Source organism: Chelonoidis abingdonii, chromosome 1 (genome assembly GCF_003597395.2).
Source record: "Chelonoidis abingdonii isolate Lonesome George chromosome 1, CheloAbing_2.0, whole genome shotgun sequence".
NCBI lineage: Eukaryota > Metazoa > Chordata > Testudines > Testudinidae > Chelonoidis > Chelonoidis abingdonii.
Window position 1 is genome coordinate 224,706,917 of NC_133769.1, and position 22,080 is coordinate 224,728,996.

Consider the following 22,080-nt stretch of genomic DNA (forward strand, 5'->3'; position numbering starts at 1 on the left):
TTGTCCTTGCCTTGCCTTGTAACTCTCAAGGGGGAAAGGGGAGATCAGGCCCACCTCTGAGAGCCTCCCCCTGATAAATGAAGCTCCAGAGCTGGTAGCAGAATCCGAAGGTTCCTGCAGTTGGAAGAGGTCTGTGGACATGGGTCCGATCTCCTCCTGCTGCTAGGAACCCCCAGCCAGAAAAGGGACCACCATGGTTAAAACACCTTGAAATTTCAGATGTAAACATCTGAAAACATGAAACTGACCATTTTAAAATTCTCTGACCATGAAACTGATCAAAATGGACTGTGAATTTTGTAGGGCTCTAATAATAATATTTATTCCTTTCTAGATGCAAGTGATAGGACTGCCTTTTCTGCATTGACAGAAGCATTCAGTAAATATTCTTGTTCTGTATTTGGGGGAAAAGCCAGATGTATTTATATCATGTGATGATGATACAATACTTTCCATTCCATCAGTAACTCAGGAGGATGTTAAACAGCAGCTACTATTTAAATCAGCGAGTCCGGATAATTTTTCATCCAAGAGTGTTTAAAAAAATAAATAAATAAAAGAGCTGGTCCAGGAGTTCTCTAGAGGCTTAATTTTGATTTTCAGTAAGTCTTGAATACTGGAGAAATTCCAGAGGACTGTAAGAAAGTGAATGTCATGTCAATAGTTAAAAAGGGAAAGCTGGATGACAAAGGTAATTATAGGCCTATCAGCCTGACTTTGATCCCAGGCAAAATAATAGAAGGGCTGATTTGGGACTCAAATAGAAAATTAAAAAAGGGTAATATAATTAATGCCAATCAACATGGGTTTACAGAAAATATATCGGTTTAACTTAATATCTTTTGGATGAGATTACAGTTTTGGTTGATATTGTTAAGGTAATAGTGTTAATGTAATATACTTAGAGTTTGGTAAGGCATTTGGACTTGGTACCATATGACATTTTGATTAAGAAACTAAAATGATACAGAAATCAACAATGGTACACATTAAACGGATAAAAAACTTGTTAATGGATAGGTCTTCAAATGTAATTGTAAACGGGAAACCACCATCACGCAAATACATTTCTTGTGGGGTCCTCAGGAATGGCTCTTGGCCCTATGCTGTTTAACATTTTTTTTTTAAATGACATAAAACCATCACTGATAAAGTCTGCAGATCACACAGATTCGGGTAGTAGTAAATAATGAAGAGGACAGTTCACTGATAGAGTGTACGCTGGATCGTTTGGTAAATTGGGAACATGAAAAGAATATGCATTTCAATATGGCCAACTGTAAAGTCATAGATGTAGGAGCCTAGAATGCAGATCATATTTACAGGATGGGGGACTATTCTGGGAAGCAGTGACTCCAAAAAAGATGTACAGTCATGGTGGGTACTCACATGACTGTAAACTTCCACTTAAACACACTAGCCAAAAAGGCTAATGTGATCTTTGGATATATAAACAGTGGAATATCAAGGGTTATTTTAATCTCTGAATTTGGCACTGTTGCTACCGCTACTGAAAACTATATCCAGTTCTGGTATCTACACGTCAAGATATTGAAAAATTGGAGAAGGTACAGATGAGAGCCAGAAGAATGATTAAAAGACTGGACAACATGCCTTATAATGACACATTCAAGGAGCTTAATCTATTTAGTTCACTAAAGAGAAGTTATGGCATGACTTGATGACAGTTTTATAAGTCCCCACATGGAGAATAGAAATTTCATAATAGAGGACTCTTCAGTAGAAAAATGTATGACAAGATCCAATGGCTGGAAGCTGAAGTTATACAAATTTAGTCTAGAAAGATGGTGTACATTTTGAACAGCGCAATGGTAATTAACCATTGGAATAATTCATCTAGGGTTGTGGTGGATTTTCCATCCCTGTAAATTTTTAAATCCAGATTGAATGTTTTTCTAATAGACTAATCTGGTTCCAACAGGTATTAATTCAGGGAAGTCTTATGGCCTGTGTTACGCAAGAGGTGAGACTAGCTGATCAATGGTCTCTTCTGGACTTATAGTACATGAATCTATGTCAAATGTAGGGCATACGTTACTTAATAGCGTTCTTTAAAAATACAGAATAATGTCATTCAAGGGTTTGAGGGACTTTTGTTTTGTTTTATTTTCTCCCAAAAATTCCTGAATAGTATCTAGCCATAACCAAGATTTTTTTTTACCTGACAGATCACATACGACACAGTATCTCCCGCTTTCACCTTTCGGCCTCCTTGAGAGTTAATCCACATGGCAACATGCACATGTGGCAAGCTTTTTTTGTCAGGATAATCCTGAGGATCCTTTGTCAATGCCTAAGAGATCAAAGGGGAAAACAGGTAGGTATCTTTAAAAATAACGCAAATTAAATGCTGGACAAATCACTGCAGTAAAAAACAAAGAAGATTATATAATATCTGTCTTCATCCCTCTACTATTCACCACAAAACAATTTTGAAATATGACATTAATATAAAGCATAACATTATAATAAACCTATCTTTTCAGACTTTCAGATTTCTGTATCACTCTTTCATACTCCCTAATTAACATTATCGCAAGAGCAACCTGGAATTTTATACATTAACTTTCTGAAAAGCTAAACACAATAAGAACCCTAACTGGAACCCTAATAAAAGTTCAAACAAGCACAAAGACAGCCAAAATGGTTAAAAATTAGATTTAATCAAAGTATGAAATATTATACATAGTGCAAGAATGCAGTGAAAGATTTTTTTTCAGTTTTGAAAATTCTAAATGTCTAGCACATTTATATTTATTTAAACTTTGTAACAGAAGTAGTTTCAGTATTTCTATGGATAAGACTACTAGCATTTTACAATAAATCATTGTTCCTCTATATTCCATAATTACTTCTCATGAAGATAAAGGTTTTGGAAAAAAAAAAAATCATCTCTTTTACTACACCTACAACTTTATCAACATAACTTTTAAACTAATATTTAAGTCCAAATATTTCCAAGGCAATAAAACACTGGAGGGTGTAGGACTTAAAAAATGATGACCTACTTTTTGGTAACTGTTGTTCTTTGAGATGTGCTGCTCATGTCTATTCCATTCTAGGTGTGCGTGCTCCTACGTGCACGGTCATCAAAAATTTCTGCCTGAGAGGTATCCATAAGGTTGGCTGCGGCGCCCCCTTGAGTGCCGTGCTCATGCATTGGTATATCTGGAGCCACTGGCCCTACGCCCTCTCAGTTCCCTCTTGTGGGCAACTCTGACAGGAGCGTGGGTAATGGAACAGACACGAGCAACATATCTTGAAGAACAACCATTACAAAAAGGCAGGTAACCATTTTTCCTTCTTCGAGTGCTTGCTTACATCGATTCTATTCTAGGTGACTAACAAGTAGTGTCAATGGAGATGGGCCCGGAGTTCAAAGTCTTGCAGTGTGCAGCACTGCCCTGCCAAAACCAGCATCATCCCAGGCCTGCAGGGTAAGTGCATAATGGGAGGTAAACGTGTGGACAGATGACCAGGTAGCAGATCTACAGATCTCTTGGATCGGTACCTGAGCCAGGAAGGCTGCTGATGATGCTTGCGCTCTAGTTGAGTGTGCCTTGACTAGTGCTGGTGGAGGCATTTTTGCCAGCTCATAGTGGTAGCAGATGCAGGCGATGATCCAGGACCAAATCCTTTGAGCAGACACTAGGTGACCTTTCATCCTGTCTGCCACTGCAACAAACAGCTGCACTGACTTGCAAAATGGCTTTGTCCTGTGGACGTACAAGGCCAGTGACCTCTTGACATTCCTCTTCCAATTTATGAGGCTTTGGGAAGAATACCGGTAAGTATATGTCCTGGCTGGTATGAAACTGGGAAACTACGTTGGGCAGGAACACCGAGTGAGGACACAGTTGGACCTTATCCTTGTAGAATACCGTACAGGGAAGTTCTGAAGAAGATCTCAGATACCCTGCGGGTAGATGTTACCGCAAACAGGAACGAAACCTTCCAGGAAAGAAGGAGAAGAGAGGAGGAAGCCAGAGGTTCAAAGGAAGGCCCTACGAGCCCTGACAGCACGAGATTCAAGTCCCAGGGACAGAGGGAGTCCCGCATGTGAGGGTAGAGATGCTCCAGACCTTTCAAAAACTGGGCCATCATGTCATGAGTGAAGGCTGAAATGTCTTGGAATGAAGGATGGAAAGCTGAAATAGTGGTCAGGTGGATCCTGATCGATGGCAGGGACAAGACCTGGACCTTGAGGTGCAGAAGATAATCTAGGGTCACTTGCAGTGAGGCCTGCTCGGCCTGAATACATCATTCCAAAGCCCAGTACGTGAACCTTTTCTACTTGGCCAGGTTAAGTCGCTCTGGTGGAGGGCTCTCTCCTACCCAACAAGACCTGTTGAACCTGGGCCAAGCATTCCTGCACTTCCATGCAGTAACTATGCTGTCAAGTGCAACCTCGCCAGATTTGGGTGCAGAAGACTGCTGTGATTCTGGGACAGCAGGTCTGACCAGAGACATAGCTGCAGCAGGGCAGCTACCAAATGGTCCAGCAGTGTGCCGAACCAGTGTTGGTGAGGCCACTCGGGGGCTATCAAGATAACCTTTGCCCTGTCGTGTTTGATCTTCATGAGGATTTCTGTGGAGCAATGGCACTGGTGAGAAGGCGTACATGAGGGCCCCTGATCACGGGAGCTGGAAAGCACCTGACGGGGAACCCTTTCCATCCCGAGTGAACAGAACACATGGCATTTCGTGTTCTGACAGGACGTGAACAAGTCCACCTGCGGAGTCCCCCACTTTCGGAAGATCATACTGACCACCTCCGGATGGAGAGACCACTTGTGACGCAATGAGAAGGTCCTGCTGAGGCGATCTGCAAACACATTCCTGGTCCCGGGCAGATACGTGGCTATTAGATTAATGGTCTCCTGCACACAAAAATCCCAAAGGCGGAGAGCTTCTTGGCAAAGAGCCGACAACCTGGCTCCGCCCTGCCTGTTGACGTAAAAATCGCAGCAGTATTGTCCATGAGGACCTGCACCACCTTGCCCCTCAGGTGCGGCAAGAAAGCCTGGCAGGCCAGGTGAACTGCCTTGAGATCCCTGATGTTGATACAGAGGGCCAAATCATCTCGCAGCCAGTGGCCTTGCATGCTGAGCTCACACACGTGGGCTCCCCAGCCCAGGTCCCATGCATCGGAGACCAGGGTCAGCGTTGGGGATGGGGCTGCGAAGCAAACTCTCTGTAACACCAATCGGGGATTCACCAAGGGACAACAGGGTGTGATCCGGCACCTTGACCACCTGGTCTAGGTCATGCCTGTTGGGGATGTAAACCAATGCCAGCCATGCTTGCAGAGACTGACTACGTATGTATAGGAGACCATGTGGCCCAACAACCACAAGGAGCTGTGAGCCGTGGTGAGCAGATGATTCTTCACATGAGACATCAGGTCCAACATGGCCTGAAAACACACCTCCGGAAGGAAGGCTCTGGGTCACGTTAAGTAGACAACTGCACCAACACGCTATTCGTTGGGCTGGCTTTAAGGTGGATTTTTTTCTCTTTTATCAACAAGCCCAGGAACGCACCAGATTGAGGCTTCTCTGTACTTGTTCCTGAGATCTGTCCTTGACAAGCCGATTTTCAAGATACGGGAAGACCTGGACCCCGTGATGTCTCAGGTAAGCAGCCACTAGTGCCATACATTTTGTGAAGACCTTTAGGGCTGATGAGAGGCCAAAGGCAAGTGCTGTGAATCTGAAATGATGTCCGCCCATTATGAAATGGAGGAAACATCTGTGACCTCGGAATACAGAAATATGGAAGTAAATGTTCTTCAAGTCAAGGGTGGTGTACCAGTCTCCCAGATCCAGGGAGGGGATGATAGAGCCCAGGGAGATCAGCTGAAACTTCAACTTCTTGAGAGACTTACTGAGGTGTCACAGGTTCAGAATAGATCTGAGGCCCCGTTTTGCTTATGGGATCAGAAAATAACAGGAGTAGAACCCCTTTCCTGTCATGTCCCAAGGGACCTCCTCCACCGCCGCCAGGTGCAGGAGGTTTTTGACTTCTTGAATGAGGAGTTGCTCGTGAGAAGAGTCCCTGAAGAGGGACAGGAAAGAGGATGTATGTGGAAAAGAGGGGCGGCTGAAAACTGCAGGGAGTAGCCTTGTGCACTTGTCATTTGTCATGCAGCCAAGGTGGCGCCGAGGATGTTGACGCAGCCTCAGGTGTCCAATCGCATCAGTGGAGTCTGGGCAAGGGGCTGAACTGCCCTTGCATGATGAAGGAATCCCCTTCTGGTGACCATGGTAGGGTTATTGATGCCTAAGTCTCCCTGCTGATGATCGCCACTGGAGACCAGTGCCTGGAGTGAGAAGATCAGTGCCAGTATTGAGGAGAGTGGCGCTGGTGCTGGGAGATCAGAGACATGACAGGGAGCACTCACACCGGGTAGGTGACTGAGATCTGAACTGGGAGGAAGACTGGTGGGAGGGTGAACGGTGCTGGTAGTACAGAGACCAACACCTCCCTCTAGGCGATCCACACAGAGAAAAGGGACCACGACTGCAGTGCCAGTGACCCAGAGTGAGCCACAGAGGATCTGGACTGTGATTCTGGGGATTTGTGGCATGGAGATGGAAAGCACTATCTTGGCTCCGGGGATCAGCAGTACTCCACTGCCCCCCGAGGAGTCTCAATGGCTGGCTTATCCTCATGGAGAGCCTTTGCCGTTTCCTGTGGCATGTGCTGAGTCGGCAGCATAGGCGGAGGCCTCTGCTCTCTTGCTGCCAGCAGAGCTTGGGAAGGTATTGGTGCCATCAGGGGACTGGGTCTCATACTGCTCCTGGGAGTTGGTGGTGGACCTTTCAAGAGGCTAAGGGCCCTGATTGGGGAGGCGTGCACACATGGCTCCAGAGTGGCCAGGAAGCCTGAACTGGGTCCCCTGCCTGATGACCCATGACCCTTCTTGCCTGGAGCCAGGGAGCCATGCTTCCTAGTTTTCTTTTCGGGCACCAGCAATGGGGATTGGTGCCAGGCAGAGTCCGGTGCTGGACTGCACACTGAGGTCGAGGTACTAGGTGAGTCTTGGCAGGACGGCTCAGAAGCCAGGCAAAGGACAGACTCCATGAGGAGAGCCTGCAAAAGAATATCCCGCTCCTTTTGAGTCCTGGGCTGAAATTTCTTTGCAAATACGGCACTTGTCCTTCACGTGTGATACCCCCAAGCACTTGAGGCAGCTGCTATGCGGGTCACTTACAAGCATAGGTCTGTTGCAGTCCATGCAGGGCTTAAACCCAGGAGACCAGGGCATGCCCCACCTGGGGTGAAGTCCCCGCTGGGACTATAACTTCTAACTACACTTAACACTAACTACTATAAACAAACTATTTACAAGGCCCTAAGACTCAAAGTCAGTAGAAACAAAACCGCTATCCCTTGCAATGCAAGGAAAGGTGCTCTGACTAACCATCACAGGCGATGATAAGGAACTGAGAGGGTGTAAGGCCAGTGGCACCTGATATACCAACACATGAGCGCAGCACTGCAGATCCTACGGATACCGCTAAGGCAAAAATCTCTGACGACTGCGCACTTGAGTGTGCACACACCTAGAATGGAATCGACATGAGCAAGCACTCGAAGAAGAATGGCAGGTATCTCCAATGGCATTCATTTTTAACAGAAAACTGGTTTGAAATGGTTATAGTCATACTGGTCCTCAAGAAAAGACAAATGAGGTAATAAAGGAACAGCTGTTAATGAACCACAAAACAGCTGACTCCACAAGTGCTGACATGAAAGTATATGATTTTCATTACTACTTTGTTTATATCTTCTTGAGGACCAGAGAGTTGCCCAGCAGAGATGGGAGAGAAGAGACTTTCATAAGCCTTCAGTGGAAGACAGAAGCTTTGTTAAGGAAGAAAAAGGTTTTATTAGTGGTTCCCAAACAGGAAGGGAGGAAAAGAACACTCTGCAGCACTCCTGACAGCTAAGGCAGAACATTCTGGCTCACATTCATGGGCAAGTCCTAGAAGGGACATCAGAATTAATTTCAGCTCCAGTCTCTGTGCCTTAGAGAAGGAGAACCCAACAACTTGTACTGGACTTCTGAACATACTCTATAGTGAAAATAACTTTTTGATTCTTTTCCATTGTACTCTTCAGTCTATGTTCCACGTTTAAAATAATTAAAGTAATGGCCTGGGAGACAATGTTCTCAGCTGTGGCAAAGGAAGTACATTCTATTACTCTGTTCTTGAAGCAAGGCCTCACAGACCAAAAAACCAAAACAAAAACAAATCAGATTTGAGACTCTGAAGAGGTGAGGGAGACACACTAGGATCCTCATTCAGCAAGGTACTTCAGCACATGCCTAACTTTAAACACAAATAGTCCCATTGCCTCTCTTACTCAGATTGTAAGCTCTTTCGGGTTGGGACCATCTTTTTGTTGGGTGTGTACACAGCACCTAGCACAGTGGGGTCCTGGTCCATGGCTGAGGCTCCTAGGGAATATCACAGTAGAAATTATAACAGGACTACTCATAGGCTTCAAGTCAGGCATCTTACTTAAATCTCTTGCTGAATTGGGGCCCCAAGTGCTAGTGCCAGGGAAAATGAAAGAGCAGGCAGCACATCTCTTGGCCCACGCCGCTTCCCGCAGCCCCCATTAGCCTGGAGTGGCGAACCGCGGCCAGTGTGAGCCGCGATCAGCTGAACCTGCGGTCACGGCAGGTAAACAATCCGGCCCGGACCACCAGGGGCTTTCCCTGAACAAGTGCCAGCCCGACTTTGAGAAACACTGTACTTCAGCATCTTTAACCACAAAAGTCTTGCAAAATAATTTTAGGGGCGGGGAAAGAAACCTGAAAATTTTAGAAATAGCTGATGAGTGATACCATTTACCTTGTTAATTTCAAATTGACTTATTGGGACTCTGCCATTTATCACATTTTCTCCAATTTCTATTAGTCGTCTTTGAATGTTTTCCACGATTGCGTCTCGGGATTGGTCAGAAAGAATCTGACCAATTACATAGCTGTAAAGTAGTAGAGGCAAGCAAAACTTTCTTTAAAATACAGAGGGTATCTTAGTATTTAAAAAACACCATAGTAAATACGTGCATCTCTCTCTCTTTGTTACCTCTAAAAGCTACAAACAGAGGACAAAGTTTACTTCAAAATTGTTAACACTTTTCCCATAATCTCTCACATGTTTTAATTATTTTATTAGGATATTTCAAATTTCAATTATTTAATCTTGAAACTATTTTAAATGACAGGCCCAATGCATTTCTAATGTCCCCACACTCCCCCCAGTAGTGTTTTTGACATTTACTATCCACAACAGGTATCCAAACTGAGAGAAAATTTGAATATGAAACCTGCTCACTAACTTCCTGCCTATTTCTCGAAAAATGTATACAGAGGGTCTGCCAGCTGCAGTACTTAGTCACTGAAGAACACTGACAAACATTTGTATTGCTTTAATTACTAATACATTCATAACTTGGGGAAATTTGTTTCTATTATGATGCATCTTTTCTTAGAAAATACAACAGTTAAGAATAGTAAGCAAGTGCGTAGTGTATATTTACAGATAAAGAGGCATCAATTTCTGGATACATTTGGAGCCATAATCTATTGAAACTAATATTTTCCAAGAGGCTGTATGCAATACAAATTGACTCAGCCATAAGATGACCACCTCTCTGCCCAATCAAAAGTATTCTTCCTTTAGTATTAATTGTATAATCTCTGTAAAAGTTGAGTGCAAGAGGCGCTCCATATAATGCTGCATATAGTAAATGCCAATAAATCAAATAATCATTGATACCACATACCATCTTCTTTAATAAAAGGATCTAAGTGAATGACAAAAGAGCTCTTCGGGACCATGACCACATCTTCTATTTTGAGTGCTTCTACAAGCTTAACATTTATTAACAACTCTTTAAAGCTGTAATTTGCTAAGGTGTAGTATCAAACTCCCTACGCCTCCTTCAAAATTTTCAACCTAAGAACCCAAATCAATGATAAAACATGCGAGTATACATATATTTCTCACAATTCCTGAATTCAGGTTTATTGTGCTATATATCTAATTGCTTCAGCGGAAATGCAAATTTAAGATTTACAAGAAAGTGAGACCAACAGACAGTAAAAATAGAGCTTTAAGTAAACACACATAATCTGTTACTGGCTTAAAATCTTTCCGCATTTTGACAGGCTGTTCTGAGTCCTTTTAAAAATTAGTTAAAGCACTTTCTGTACTTAACACAGGAGTTAGAGTCAGAGTTTAAAGACTTGAATGAGCCACCAGATGATTTAGTCTGACCTCCTATATATCACAGGCCACCAACACTACCCAGCGCCCACACACCAAACCCAACAACTGAAATTAGGTGATGGCCCTCAGGAGAGTATATCATTATAGGTCACAAGAGAAGAAAAGAAGGGACCAAAGTGCACCAATGCCCAAGGCCACTGCAATGGCAGGGAACTGATTAAGATATACCCAGGTAATCTCAGCAAGTGACCTGCACCCCATGCTGCAAAAGAAGATGAAAAAACCCCAAGGTCCCTGGCACTGCCAATCTGATATAAGGAAAAAATCCTTCCTAACCTCACATATGGCAATCACTTAGAACCTGAACACTTGGCTATAAACAATAGCAACATTTTTCCTGTGAGAGGGGCATTAGCAACATCTAGCAGCTCATATGTTAATGAAGATTGTGTATTTTTCAAGAGTCACACAACATGAGACGAAAATAGTCAATATTAAAAGCAAAACTCACTTTCCAGTTTCTTTTGCAAGGTCACACCAGTCTCTTCGGACTATATCCAATCCTTTCAATTCCTGTTTGGTAACATATTTCCCATCTCCTGTTGGCTCCACCGTCAGAGCAGCATACTTCTTCTTCTTCAACAGCAGCAGGGACTTGAAGACCCCATCAATATCAATCTCCAACAATTTGTACAGCTTGTTCACTTCACTTTTAATCTGTGATACATCATCATCATCAACCCAAATGCAACATCTCAGTAATTATGAACACACATTACTTTCAACAATACATGCATCAGGCTGAAGTTGCATAGCAGTCATACTCTATGTTGTGTGCTTATATTGACATTTTATAGACTGGATAGATGTCTTCAGTATACTAGTACTTATTAACTATCATTACAGTTAAGGTTATGACATTATTTCCACCATGGAGTATGTTTTCCAGGGATTTACAGTTTGGTGTGAAGAGCAGTACAGACCTTTCAGGATTCTAAAAAGGGTCCTCTCATAGTTATGGTTCCACCTCAGCCCAGTTTCTAACTCAAAAACAGGCAATGTCTGCCTGAGCAGAGAAAACTTTGAACCCAGAGGCACAGAGCATTGAGGAAGCAAGGGGACGGAAACAGGAGCAGCTGAACCTAATGACTAGGAGCAGATATTAAAAAGTCCAATTCCAGCTAGAAGGTGGCTACTGTGCCATAGCTGACTTCCTGAACAAGGGCGGGGTGGGGGGGAGTGTGTCAAAATAAATGTTTGTGAATATTGGGAGGAACTGAGTGAGCAGCCCATGCTTGGTTGTTTTTGTGTGTGTTGCTTTTCTAAATAAATAATAAAAAAAATATACTGGGTGCTGGCTTTCACAGAATCACCTGAACTCTTCTGGGAAAAGATGAAATACTCCATTTTTCCTATCTCCCACCGTCCCCCTTTGTGTGTAGTTTCTAGAAGTGGGCTCCATCTCACATGACTACAGAAGTGTGAGGTAAGGCTTGGCTTGCCATCTTTCTGTTGAGCAAAAGATGAAATTTCCCTCTTTTCTCTTATCAATCCTTCAAAGGAAAAAAATAAAATCTATGAACACACAAATGTGTTTAGCTTAGAAAACAAGCTTGGCTCCTGGTTCCAGTGCTGGCTGGTCAGAAGCTTCCCTTCTTTCCTCACATCATTTCTCCTTTCACTTCTTTCACAATGCATCTTTGCATCATTCACTCCCCCGAAACCTGTTCTGACTGCTTCCCATACTCCCTTAATTTTCCTTTACTGATGTCTTGATTCTTCCCCCTTCTCTCACTGAGTGAAAACTCCTCTCTCCTTGTTCAGTCTCACAGAAGTTAGATATGGATGGGAGCTATCTGACCACACTCATCCTAAGATAGAAATTCTAGGAATAATCCTTTCATAGTTTTCCAGTCTAGTTTTAAATATCTTGAGACGGGTCTTTAACTTACAATTTCCATTGGACTTCAAAAAATTGATAGCTGACACGACAAAGAATTAAACAGCATGTAAACAGTAACAGAAAGAAAATAAAGGAAAAGTGTATGTTGAAGAGCAAGGACATTTTCCCAATAATGAGATTAACCAGTGTAATCTCTTCTGGGAAGTGGCTGAAGCTAGGCACACTTAGAACGAGACTAGTAAATATACAATGCTACATTGGATGAGAAATGGACTAGATAACCTTACACTGGTTGTAGGTATTTGTATGGCATGTTGGCTTACATTAAAGGCACAGAAAATTGTGGCTGATAATTTTCTTTCTGCTATCAGCATTTCCCACCATTCTGGATATCCACGCTGCTCTCTTCTCTCTGGAGCTCACAGAGGTAGATCAGAATTTTGATGCTGCACAGTCTCCCATGCCCCTTCTGGTTCCACCTGCTGCCAGATGAATTATTCCTAAACTGTAAAACTTGCACATCGTTAACACATATTCCAGAGATAACAAAATATCTGTGGACACCAGATCAAGGAAGACAGTCATATGGCAACGACTTCACTTAATATCTGATTCTTGACTCATAAGCCATCCAAGGTGGGAGACAGTGCTGCAGAAAGGAAATATTGCTAAGAAATTTTCCATTCTGCAGCCCAGCATGTCCCACAACTATGGACATCTGGAAAGTAATGAACAGTGAACATATGTAGAGAAGATTATGAAGGTCCGATTTTGGGAAGAGTGGCCTGCCAACCAATCTGGCTACCTCTGGATTGTCTACCCAGGAGGCCGAGGACCCTGCAAATAGCACCGTACTAAAGACAGAAACTTGAAACATAACGATACTGGGCCGAAGGCCTGTCTAAGCTTTCTTAAAGGACGTACAGAATGACTGTTTTTTAGGATTTGCATTGTGCTCTTGGCACCAGATGTTGAATCTGGATCAGATACAGGAGTACACTTTTAGTATCTATACTCTCCTAGATGAAAGCAACATCTTATTGACTATGAAGGACAGACTGAGCTTTCTAGTGCTTCCCTCTCAATATCTAGGCTTTTAGTTGAAGACATTTCAGTCAGGAGGAAGAAGAGGACCTTCAAAAAGACGTTCACAGAAGCAGGAATGGGTGCTCCAGTTTCAGCTTTATCAGGTTTGAGAACACAGGTCTCCTTGGCCAACAATGAGTTAACAGAATTACCATTGCCTGTTCTCATTTTATTTTCTGGATTACATTCCCCAATACTGGAAATGGTAGATACACAAAGTAGGTACTGAGACCAACTATGCTCTAAGACATCTATCCCCATGGATCTGGGGTCTGCCTCCCTTCTGAACAATTTTGGCCTCTTTGCATTTGTATGATTCATGAACAGGTTGGTTGAAGGAAGTCTGAACGATAAGGCAGAAAATCTCCTGATTCAACCACCACTGAAAACTGATGACTGCCCCAGCTGAGCCAGACAGACTATCTTTTGGTTCAGGTCCTCCTTTGATGTGGATCACTTTGAAAGAAAGAAAGTATTGTTCCACCTACCTCATTATTTCTACTGCTTCTACGTGTAGTACTGGACTCCTTGCTCCCCTCCTTGGTTGATTAAATATGCAACTGCAGTCGTACTGTCTGATTGAAGCAGCATGTGGTTCCCTATTAGGGTGGGCTGGCTTGATTGCAGAGCTAGCTTGACTACTCTCAGCTCTAAGATGTTTATGCTGTGACCCTTTTTTTCTCTCCTCACTCCAGAGGCCATGGTTTGTTTGGGTGTCCAAGTGAGCTGCTCAGCCATCCAGGCTGGCAATGGTTGTGAAAACTAAAGGATCTGGAAATCAGACTCAGACTTTAAGGTCAGAAGGGACCACTATGATCATCTAGTCTGACCTCTTGCACAACGCAGGCCACAGAATCTCACCCATCCCCTCCTATAACAAACCCCTAACTGATGTCCAAGCTATTGAAATCCTCAAATCATGGTTTAAAGATTTCAAGGTACAAAGAATCCTCCAGCAAGCGACCCGTGCCCCACGCTGCAGAGGAAGGCAAAAAAACCCAGGGCCGCTGCCAATCTGTCCTGGAAGAAAATTCATTCCTGACCCCAAATATGGCGATCAGCTATACTCTGAGCATGTGGGCAAGACTCACCAATCAGACACCTAGATGGACAATATTCTGGGGATGAGGTCATAGGCTGACCATCAGCCTAAAGAGTTGAACGTGTGTGTCAGAACCCATATTTCATCTTTCATATGTTCCAGAGAGAGGTCCAACACTTTTAGTATGAAGGTTTGAACACTTCTGATGCATAATTGTGATCACCAAGTGATCCCAGTCAGAGGCATAAAGCTATGGTAGCTTTTCTACACCTCTGGAGCAAGAAAATAAATTCCTGGGTGGACCCAGAGAACTTTTCTTAGAATCAATGTCGAAGCTGTGTGCCTATAGGAGATTCAAAGTCCAAGACTTGCCCCTGTCTGCTGCTGACTGCAATGAAACTCTGATCAGAATGTCATCAAGGAAGGGGTACAGATGAGTTCCTTGTGACCTGACTCTGGCTATTATTATCAACTCCTTTGTAAACGTTTTGGGAGCCAAGGACAGGGTGAACAGGAGTGCTTGGTACTAATAATGTTTGCTCTTGTAGGTGAACTTCAGAAATCTGCTGTGGCACGGTCTGACGGGTGTATAAAGATACATGTCCACTAGGATCTACTGAAGTCAAGAAATGCCCCTGGGACAGGGATGACACTGTAGAGGCCAAGATCTCCAACTGGAACTTCATTTTCTTCATCCACTTGTTAGACATTTTGACATCAAGAACGGTGCTAATACCCCCTGTATGCTTCTGTACAATGAAGAAGATGGAGTAGAACCCAGAGAACCTTTCTTCTAAGGGAACACTATCACCCCCATTTCTACAAGATGAGGTATTTCATTCTGCATCGGATTGTGTTTTATGGAATTGTTGTAGCTGAGTTGGCTGGATGTAAAACAATTGGAGGGGAGCTCACAGCTCTTGGGAGTATCCTTGACTATTTCCTTGACCCAGTTATCTGTGATCAATGAAAACCATTCCTCTAGGAAATGGGAAATTCTGGCCCCTAGATTCATTTTTGGGTAGAGACCTATGTCATCATCATAAAATGGATGGGGGAGGGTTGGGGCTGAGGTCCCGCTGGACTTTCCCCCTACACGTTAGTTTCATCTGTTGTCCCTTCACTGGTACCCCCATGAGGAAGAGGAGTGAAAGAATCAGCTCCCTGTGAAGGCCAGTCTCTCTCTCTCCGAGGGTGCTTAGTGGGGAAGGGAAAGACTTTGGATTTTGCTGCATTGTCACCCTCCAGCTTTTCTCCAAAAAGAAGAGAGCCTGTAAACTTGGCTGACCACAGAACCTGCTTAGAATGAATATCCACCTTCCAGGGTCAGACACAGATGGTGCCTGGCTACTGAGCTGGAAGACACAGTCTGGGCTGAAGACTTCATTGCATCAATTAAGGCATCAGCTACAAATGCTGTTGCTAGGATTACTTTCTCTAAAACAACTCTTTGCAATCTTCCAACCAGGAAAGAGAGACTCTTGCAAAACAGTTATCTGCCAAAGATGCACAGAGGGTGGTGGAAGTGGCTTCAAAGCCCTCAGAGTGGCTTCCATCTTTCTATCTGTGGGTTCTTTTGGGCAGAACTCTGAAGGAATAATCATATCCCTGGCAAGGAACGCTACAGTGGAATCAACCTTCAGTATCTCAACAATAGAGCCCTTCGGTTCTTGAATGTTATAGAGCCTGAGGTCACTCTTAATAATATGCTGCTTGGATCAGGCTTGTTCCATTTATCCTTAATCACTTCCTTGAAGGAGAAGTGAAGCAGTATTGCAGCCTCGGGAGGATTTTGAAGGGAGCAATCTGCACTGAGGCTTATTGACAGGAGCCTGTCAGGTTTCAGAGCCAGATAACTCACCTTTCTACAGAAGGAGGAGAAGCTCTGCTGCAGCTTTGGTGAGGCCTTTTGTCACTTGCCTTAGGACCAGGGGCCCTCTCGAGAGGTCTGTCTCAGAATCCTCCCCACTGGGTTCCAGTCCCTAAGATGGGAGGGGAAATTTGTTGTTGGAACTCTCCTGGTCAGCTTTGGGAGGTGGAGCTGATTAGAAGCCCTGCTTCTTTTCTACTTGGAAACCATTTTAAGATTGGTAGGGGCGGGGAGAATTTGTGGCCACCTCAAGCCTCCCCAATTCGTTCTGCAGACGCCTCCTGGGACTTCCTCCAAAAGTGAGGGGGTCTCTCTCTGTTCTGCACTGGGGTTCCTGCTCCATTTTCCCCCACATCAGAGTCACAGCTGCCTCAGTAGTACAGTGATGCCACCTGCCTGTCCAACTCTCAGCCCTGGGACCTAATAAAGTCAGGGACAGAAGACTGAGTCCAGGCTGGGCACAACTCGCCATCTATCAAGCCTAGGAAAGCTGCCTCACATAGAGAACAATGCTTGGATTTGACCCGGCAGAGGAGCCAACAGGGACATGCTGCTGTGGAAGCCCAGGAAAGTTTTATCCCCAAAGGAGTAACTGACCCAGGGAGGAGGAGGAGGAATGCCAAAGAGGGAGAATACTGCTCCCCACTGCCCAAAAAACCGAGCAGAAAATTAAAATAGGAAGAGGAAGGGCAGGAGCAAAAGAAACCACCTCCATCTGTTGCTGTGGAGGCAAAGAATCTGGCAGCAAGTGGGAGCAGTGGTAATATAGCCAGACTGTGTGGTGCCAAAATGCTGATTCACCCCCGTGAGTTATAGACAGAGAAGAGCAGGCCACATGTCCAGAATAGTGGAAGATGCTGGACTGCAGAAAAATAATTACCACATATATAGAACAAATAATGCTTAATTTTAACAGTGTTCTTATGTCCCATTGAAATCAATAGATCATAAGTACTTTCCAAAATTAGGATTGCTCTTTGAACTGAGTATCAGAGGGGTAGCTGTGTTTGCTGCTTTTAGAGATCCAGATTAAGAGTCCTGTGGCACCTTATAGACTAACAGGAGTTTTGGAGCATGAGCTTTCGTGGGTGAACACCCACTCCGTCAGATGCATGCATCTGACGAAGTGAGTATTCACTCACGAAAGCTCATGCTCCAAAACGCCTGTTAGTCTATAAAGGTGCCACAGGACTCTTTGCTGCTTCTGTTGAACTGAGATAATATCTGCTGCCATATAATGACACAACTAGACCATATACAGCACAGAGCGTCAATCCTAACTTAAAATTTCCAAACAAACAGTCTTAAGAGAGTAGAATATTTTCTTTCATCTCATGTAGCACAGCAACCAAGAATATATAGAACATTAATTTCTAACACACATTTAAGTGTGTTCAAAATGCTATGCCAAGCCAAAGACTGTGCTGCAACTTTGCTTCATGCTGTAAACTTTCCGCCCTGCATCAGCTCCTCAGAAAATTCAAGATTCTTACCCTCAACTGTGAGGCTCTATATTATCCTGCCTCCTCCTACAGCTCTTCTGTCAATTTTCTTTGTATCCTTTTCCACTTCCTACACAGATGCCAGTCCTTCCACCTTATTTCTTCCTTAGCTCCCTTTCTATCATGGCTCCTTCTGCGCCAGTCTCCTCATTAGAATCCCCCTCCCCTCTTTCTTCAAATCACCTCTTGAAAATACATGCGTTTAGGAAATCCATCTACCCTTTCTTTTATGATAAGCAATGAACAAACCCTTCGTATTCTGAAACTGGTCTCCTATATATTTTTGTCTTGCATTTGTATACATTCCAACAGATGACACATTTAGGACATCCAAACCTTTTTTTCACTAAATTTGTGTCTGGTGTTTCTCTCTCACACATATTCTTGTAACACCCATGTATGAAGTCTATGAGAAATATTTTTTCCTTCAAAATTCCCTTACCTTGTTCCCCAGCTTGAAAACCTCCTCCAGGTTGGTGCTATTCGTATTTATCATAATGGAATCTGTATCTCCATAAATCACTTCAAGGTTCATCTAAATAAAATAAGCAGCTTTAAACAAAAGAATTATAAAACAACCTCTCTCTTACCTGACCTTATCTAGTCCCTGGGTAAGGATAAAAGGGATTTAAAAAACAAGGATAGTGGTAGGGGTCTATTACAGACCACCTAACCAGGAAAAAGAGGTGGGTGAGTCTTTTTATAAACAACTAACAGAATCATCCAAAGCACAAGACTTGGTGGTGGTGGGGGACTTCAACTACCCAGATATCTGTTGGGAAAATAACACAGCAGGGCACAGACTAACCAACAAGTTCTTGGAATGTATTGAAGACAACTTTTTATTTCAGAAGTTGGAGAAGGCTACTAAGGGAGAAGCTGTTCTAGATTTGATTTTGACAAATAGGAAGGAACTGATTCAGAATTTGAAAGTGGAAGGCAGCTTAGGTGAAAGTGATCATGAAATGGCAAAGTTTATTATTCTTAGAGATGGTAGGAAGTAAAACAGCACAATAAAGATAATGGATTTCAAGAAGGAAGACTTTCACAAACTCAGGGGTTTAGTAGATAAGATCCCATGGGAAGCAAGTCAAAGAGAAAAAACAGCTTAAGAGAGTTTGCAGTTTTTCAAAGACATGTTATTAAGGGCACAATGGCAAACTATCCCACTGCATAGAAAATATAGGAAGTAAGACAAAATGCCATGCTGGCTTATTCAGAATATTGTCAGTGATATCAAACTCAAAAAACTGCTACCAAAAGTGGAAACTAGGTGAAATTACAAAGGATTAATATAAACAAATAATACAAGTATGTAGGGACAAAATTAGAAAGGCCAAGGCACAAAATGAGATTAAACTAGCTAGAGACAAAGGGTAACAAGAAAACATTCTACAAACATATTAGAAGCAAGAGGAAGACCAAGGACAGAGCAGGCCCATTACTCATGTCTTCAAGACACAAGGGCCTGATGAAATACATCTTAGAATACTAGGTGACTGAAGACATATCTGAGCCATTAGCAATTATCTTCAAAAAGTCATAGAAGATGGAAGTGATTCTAGAGAACTGGAAAAGGGCAAATATAGTGCCAATCCAGTAAAAGGGAAATAAAGAAAACCCAGGGAATTACAGACCAATAACTTCAGTACTTCAGTAACTAACAGTCAGCACAGATAGTCAAGAACAAATCATGTCAAACCAACCTAATAGCTTTCTTTGACAGGGTAACAAGCCTTGTGGATGGAGGGAAGCACTAGATCTGGTCTATCTTGACTTTACTAAGGCTTTTGATACTGTCTCTTATAATCTTCGCATAAACAAGCTAGGTAAAAACAATCTAGATGGCACTACTATAAAGTGGGTGTGTAACTGGTTGGAAAACCGTTCCCAGAAAGTAGTTATCAGTGGTTTACAAACAAGCTGCAAGGGCATATCAAATGGGGTCCTGCAGGGATCAGTTCACGGTTCTGTTCAATATCTTCATCAATGATTTAGATAATGGCAGAGAGTAGACTTATAAAGTTTGCGGACAATACCAAACTGGGAGGGGTTCCAAGTGCTTTCGAGGATAGGATTAAAATTCGAAATGGTCTCAAGTACATAGGATGAAATTCAATAAGGAGAAATGCAAAGTCCCTTAGGAAGAAACAAGCAGTTGCACACATACAAAATGGGAAACGACTGCCTAGGAAGGAGTACAGCGGAAAGGGATCTGGGGGTCATAGTGGATCACAAACTAAATATGAGCCAACAGTGTAATACCGTTGCAAAAAAAGCAAACATCGTTCTGGAATGTAACTGCAGAAGTGTTGTAAGGAAGACATGAGAAGTAATTCCCCACTCTACACTGTGCTGACTAGGCCTCAGTTGGGTATTGTGTCTAGTTCTGGGCGCCACGTTTTAGGAAAGATGTGTACAAATTGGAGAAAGTCCAGAGAAGAGCAACAAAAATGATTAAAGGTCTAGAAAACATGACGTATGGGGGAAGATTGAAAAAAATGGGGTTGTTTAGTCTGGAGAAGAGAAGACTAAGAGGGGAAATGACAACAGTTTTCAAGTATATAAAAGGTTGTCACAAAGGGGATAAAGAAAAATTGTTCTCTTTAACCTCTGAGGATAGGACAAGAAGCTATGGGCTTAAATTACAGCAAGGGAGGGTTAGGATGAACATTAGGAAAACCTTCCTGTCAGGGCTGTTAAGCACTGGAATAAATTGCCCAGGGAAGTTGTGAACGCTACATCATTGGAGATTTTTAAGAGCAGGTTAGACCAACACCTGCCAGAGATAATCTAGATAATACTAGTCCTGCCATGAGTGCGAGGGGAATGGACTAGATGACCTCTTAAGATCCCGAACAGTCTACAATTCTATGATTCTATATTGCATTCCGTCGCATTTTCAAAATTTGAGCAAAATGTTTACACTACGCGTTACTAGTTTAACCGTAAACCGTAAATAATGCAAAGCAGGATTTAACTTAAAAGTTTAGGTTGCATTAAAATGTATATATGTAAACTTACATGTATACGTGTGTGTATTCAAGGGGTGAAAATCAAGCATGAGACAACTAAGTAAATGCTAAAAGAGGAAAAATCAGGCAGACTTTTCAGTTGTACGTTTTGCCAGTTATCATATTTTTCAACATCATATGGGGTATAGAATACTGTAAATAAGAAGTGGAAGAAAATAACTGAACAATTCTGGTCTTAAGAGTTCCACCCCTGTTGTTATCAACTGGCTGAGAGGGGAGAGAGAAAAGACCATGAGACTGACAGACACATTAAGACCATTCAAGACAAGGTATATTTCCTTATAGCCAACATCTTTGAAGAGTAACATGATAGCCTGAAGATCCGTTTGCGATCATCACAACACTGCTGCAAAGTACCCACATCATATAAAAGAAACATCACTTGTCTGACAAATTTCAAGGGAACCCATCACAGTCACAATTACTGTATCTATCAGTCAAATAAGAGCACTATGAAGTTATCCACTGTGGACTTTGCTCTTTCTTCACCTCTTCCAGAGTCAGCATTTGGCTTACAAGTCTTCTCTCTCTAACACTTCAGCATTTTTTTAAGAAGGCTTTTGCCAAAACACAACTCTTTCAATGTGTTCTGAAAAGAGTTAGGCTTGAACTCAGTCTCTCTCTTTTGTTTAGTACTTACGTTGGCCAGAAGCCTTGAAAGAGAATGCATTTTTCCTTTTGGATAAAGAAATAACCACAGTGTTCCATGTGTTTTCCATCTCTAGATGGAACTACTATCTGGAGATGAATACAGAAACTCCTTCTTGTGCAGAACAGATTAGCCTGCCTTCTTAGCAGAAAAAAGGCACCATGACACCACATTGAATTATATCCAGGTCAAAACTCACAAGAACAGAAGATAGGCATAATTTCCTAGCAAGGTAGAGGTGAAAGAAGGCAACTGTCACCATTATTGCTACCCAGATATTCAGGATTAGCAATAAATCCAGTGGCATCTTATCACCTTGACAAACAAGACCAGATGTCTTTAATGGTGAGGGAGGTCAGTGCAGTTAAACAAATCCATATTAAACTCCAAATAGTAAATAATCACCATATAATACAATAAAAAGGAAGCCAAAAAAAAAATTCCTAGTAAAACACTAGAACGGAGAGTCTAACAGACCTGTGAGTAAACTTTAATTAGCACTGTTGCTAATTTGCTTGAAACACTCTCACACAGGCTTCAAGTAGGGGCTAGATCACATCGGTGTTAAGAGAAGAAAGAAAGCTATAATCCATTAGGAAGGATTACATTTGTAAATAGTATCCCAAGAAGTGATTTCACGTTTGTTTGGGTCACAATTTTCTTAGAATAAAAAAATTCATCGAGTGTGCTATTTAAGGGTTCTTGAATAATGAAAATGTTCA

At 42.7% G+C, this 22,080-nt stretch overlaps 1 protein-coding gene across 3 annotated transcripts in view; it reads right to left on the reverse strand.

Annotated features, from left to right (window-relative positions):
• POLA1 (DNA polymerase alpha 1, catalytic subunit) overlaps positions 1 to 22,080 on the reverse strand; it is a 360,332-nt gene that overhangs the window by 193,230 nt on the left and 145,022 nt on the right. For all 3 annotated transcript variants that reach the window (XM_032772417.2, XM_032772418.2, XM_032772415.2), the window contains 4 exons: positions 18,117 to 18,209; positions 10,783 to 10,988; positions 8,889 to 9,021; positions 2,183 to 2,314 (listed from right to left, as the gene is read on the reverse strand). In XM_032772417.2, coding sequence (XP_032628308.1) covers positions 2,183 to 2,314; positions 8,889 to 9,021; positions 10,783 to 10,988; positions 18,117 to 18,209 — 564 coding nt within the window. The remainder of the gene's footprint in view (positions 1 to 2,182; positions 2,315 to 8,888; positions 9,022 to 10,782; positions 10,989 to 18,116; positions 18,210 to 22,080) is intronic.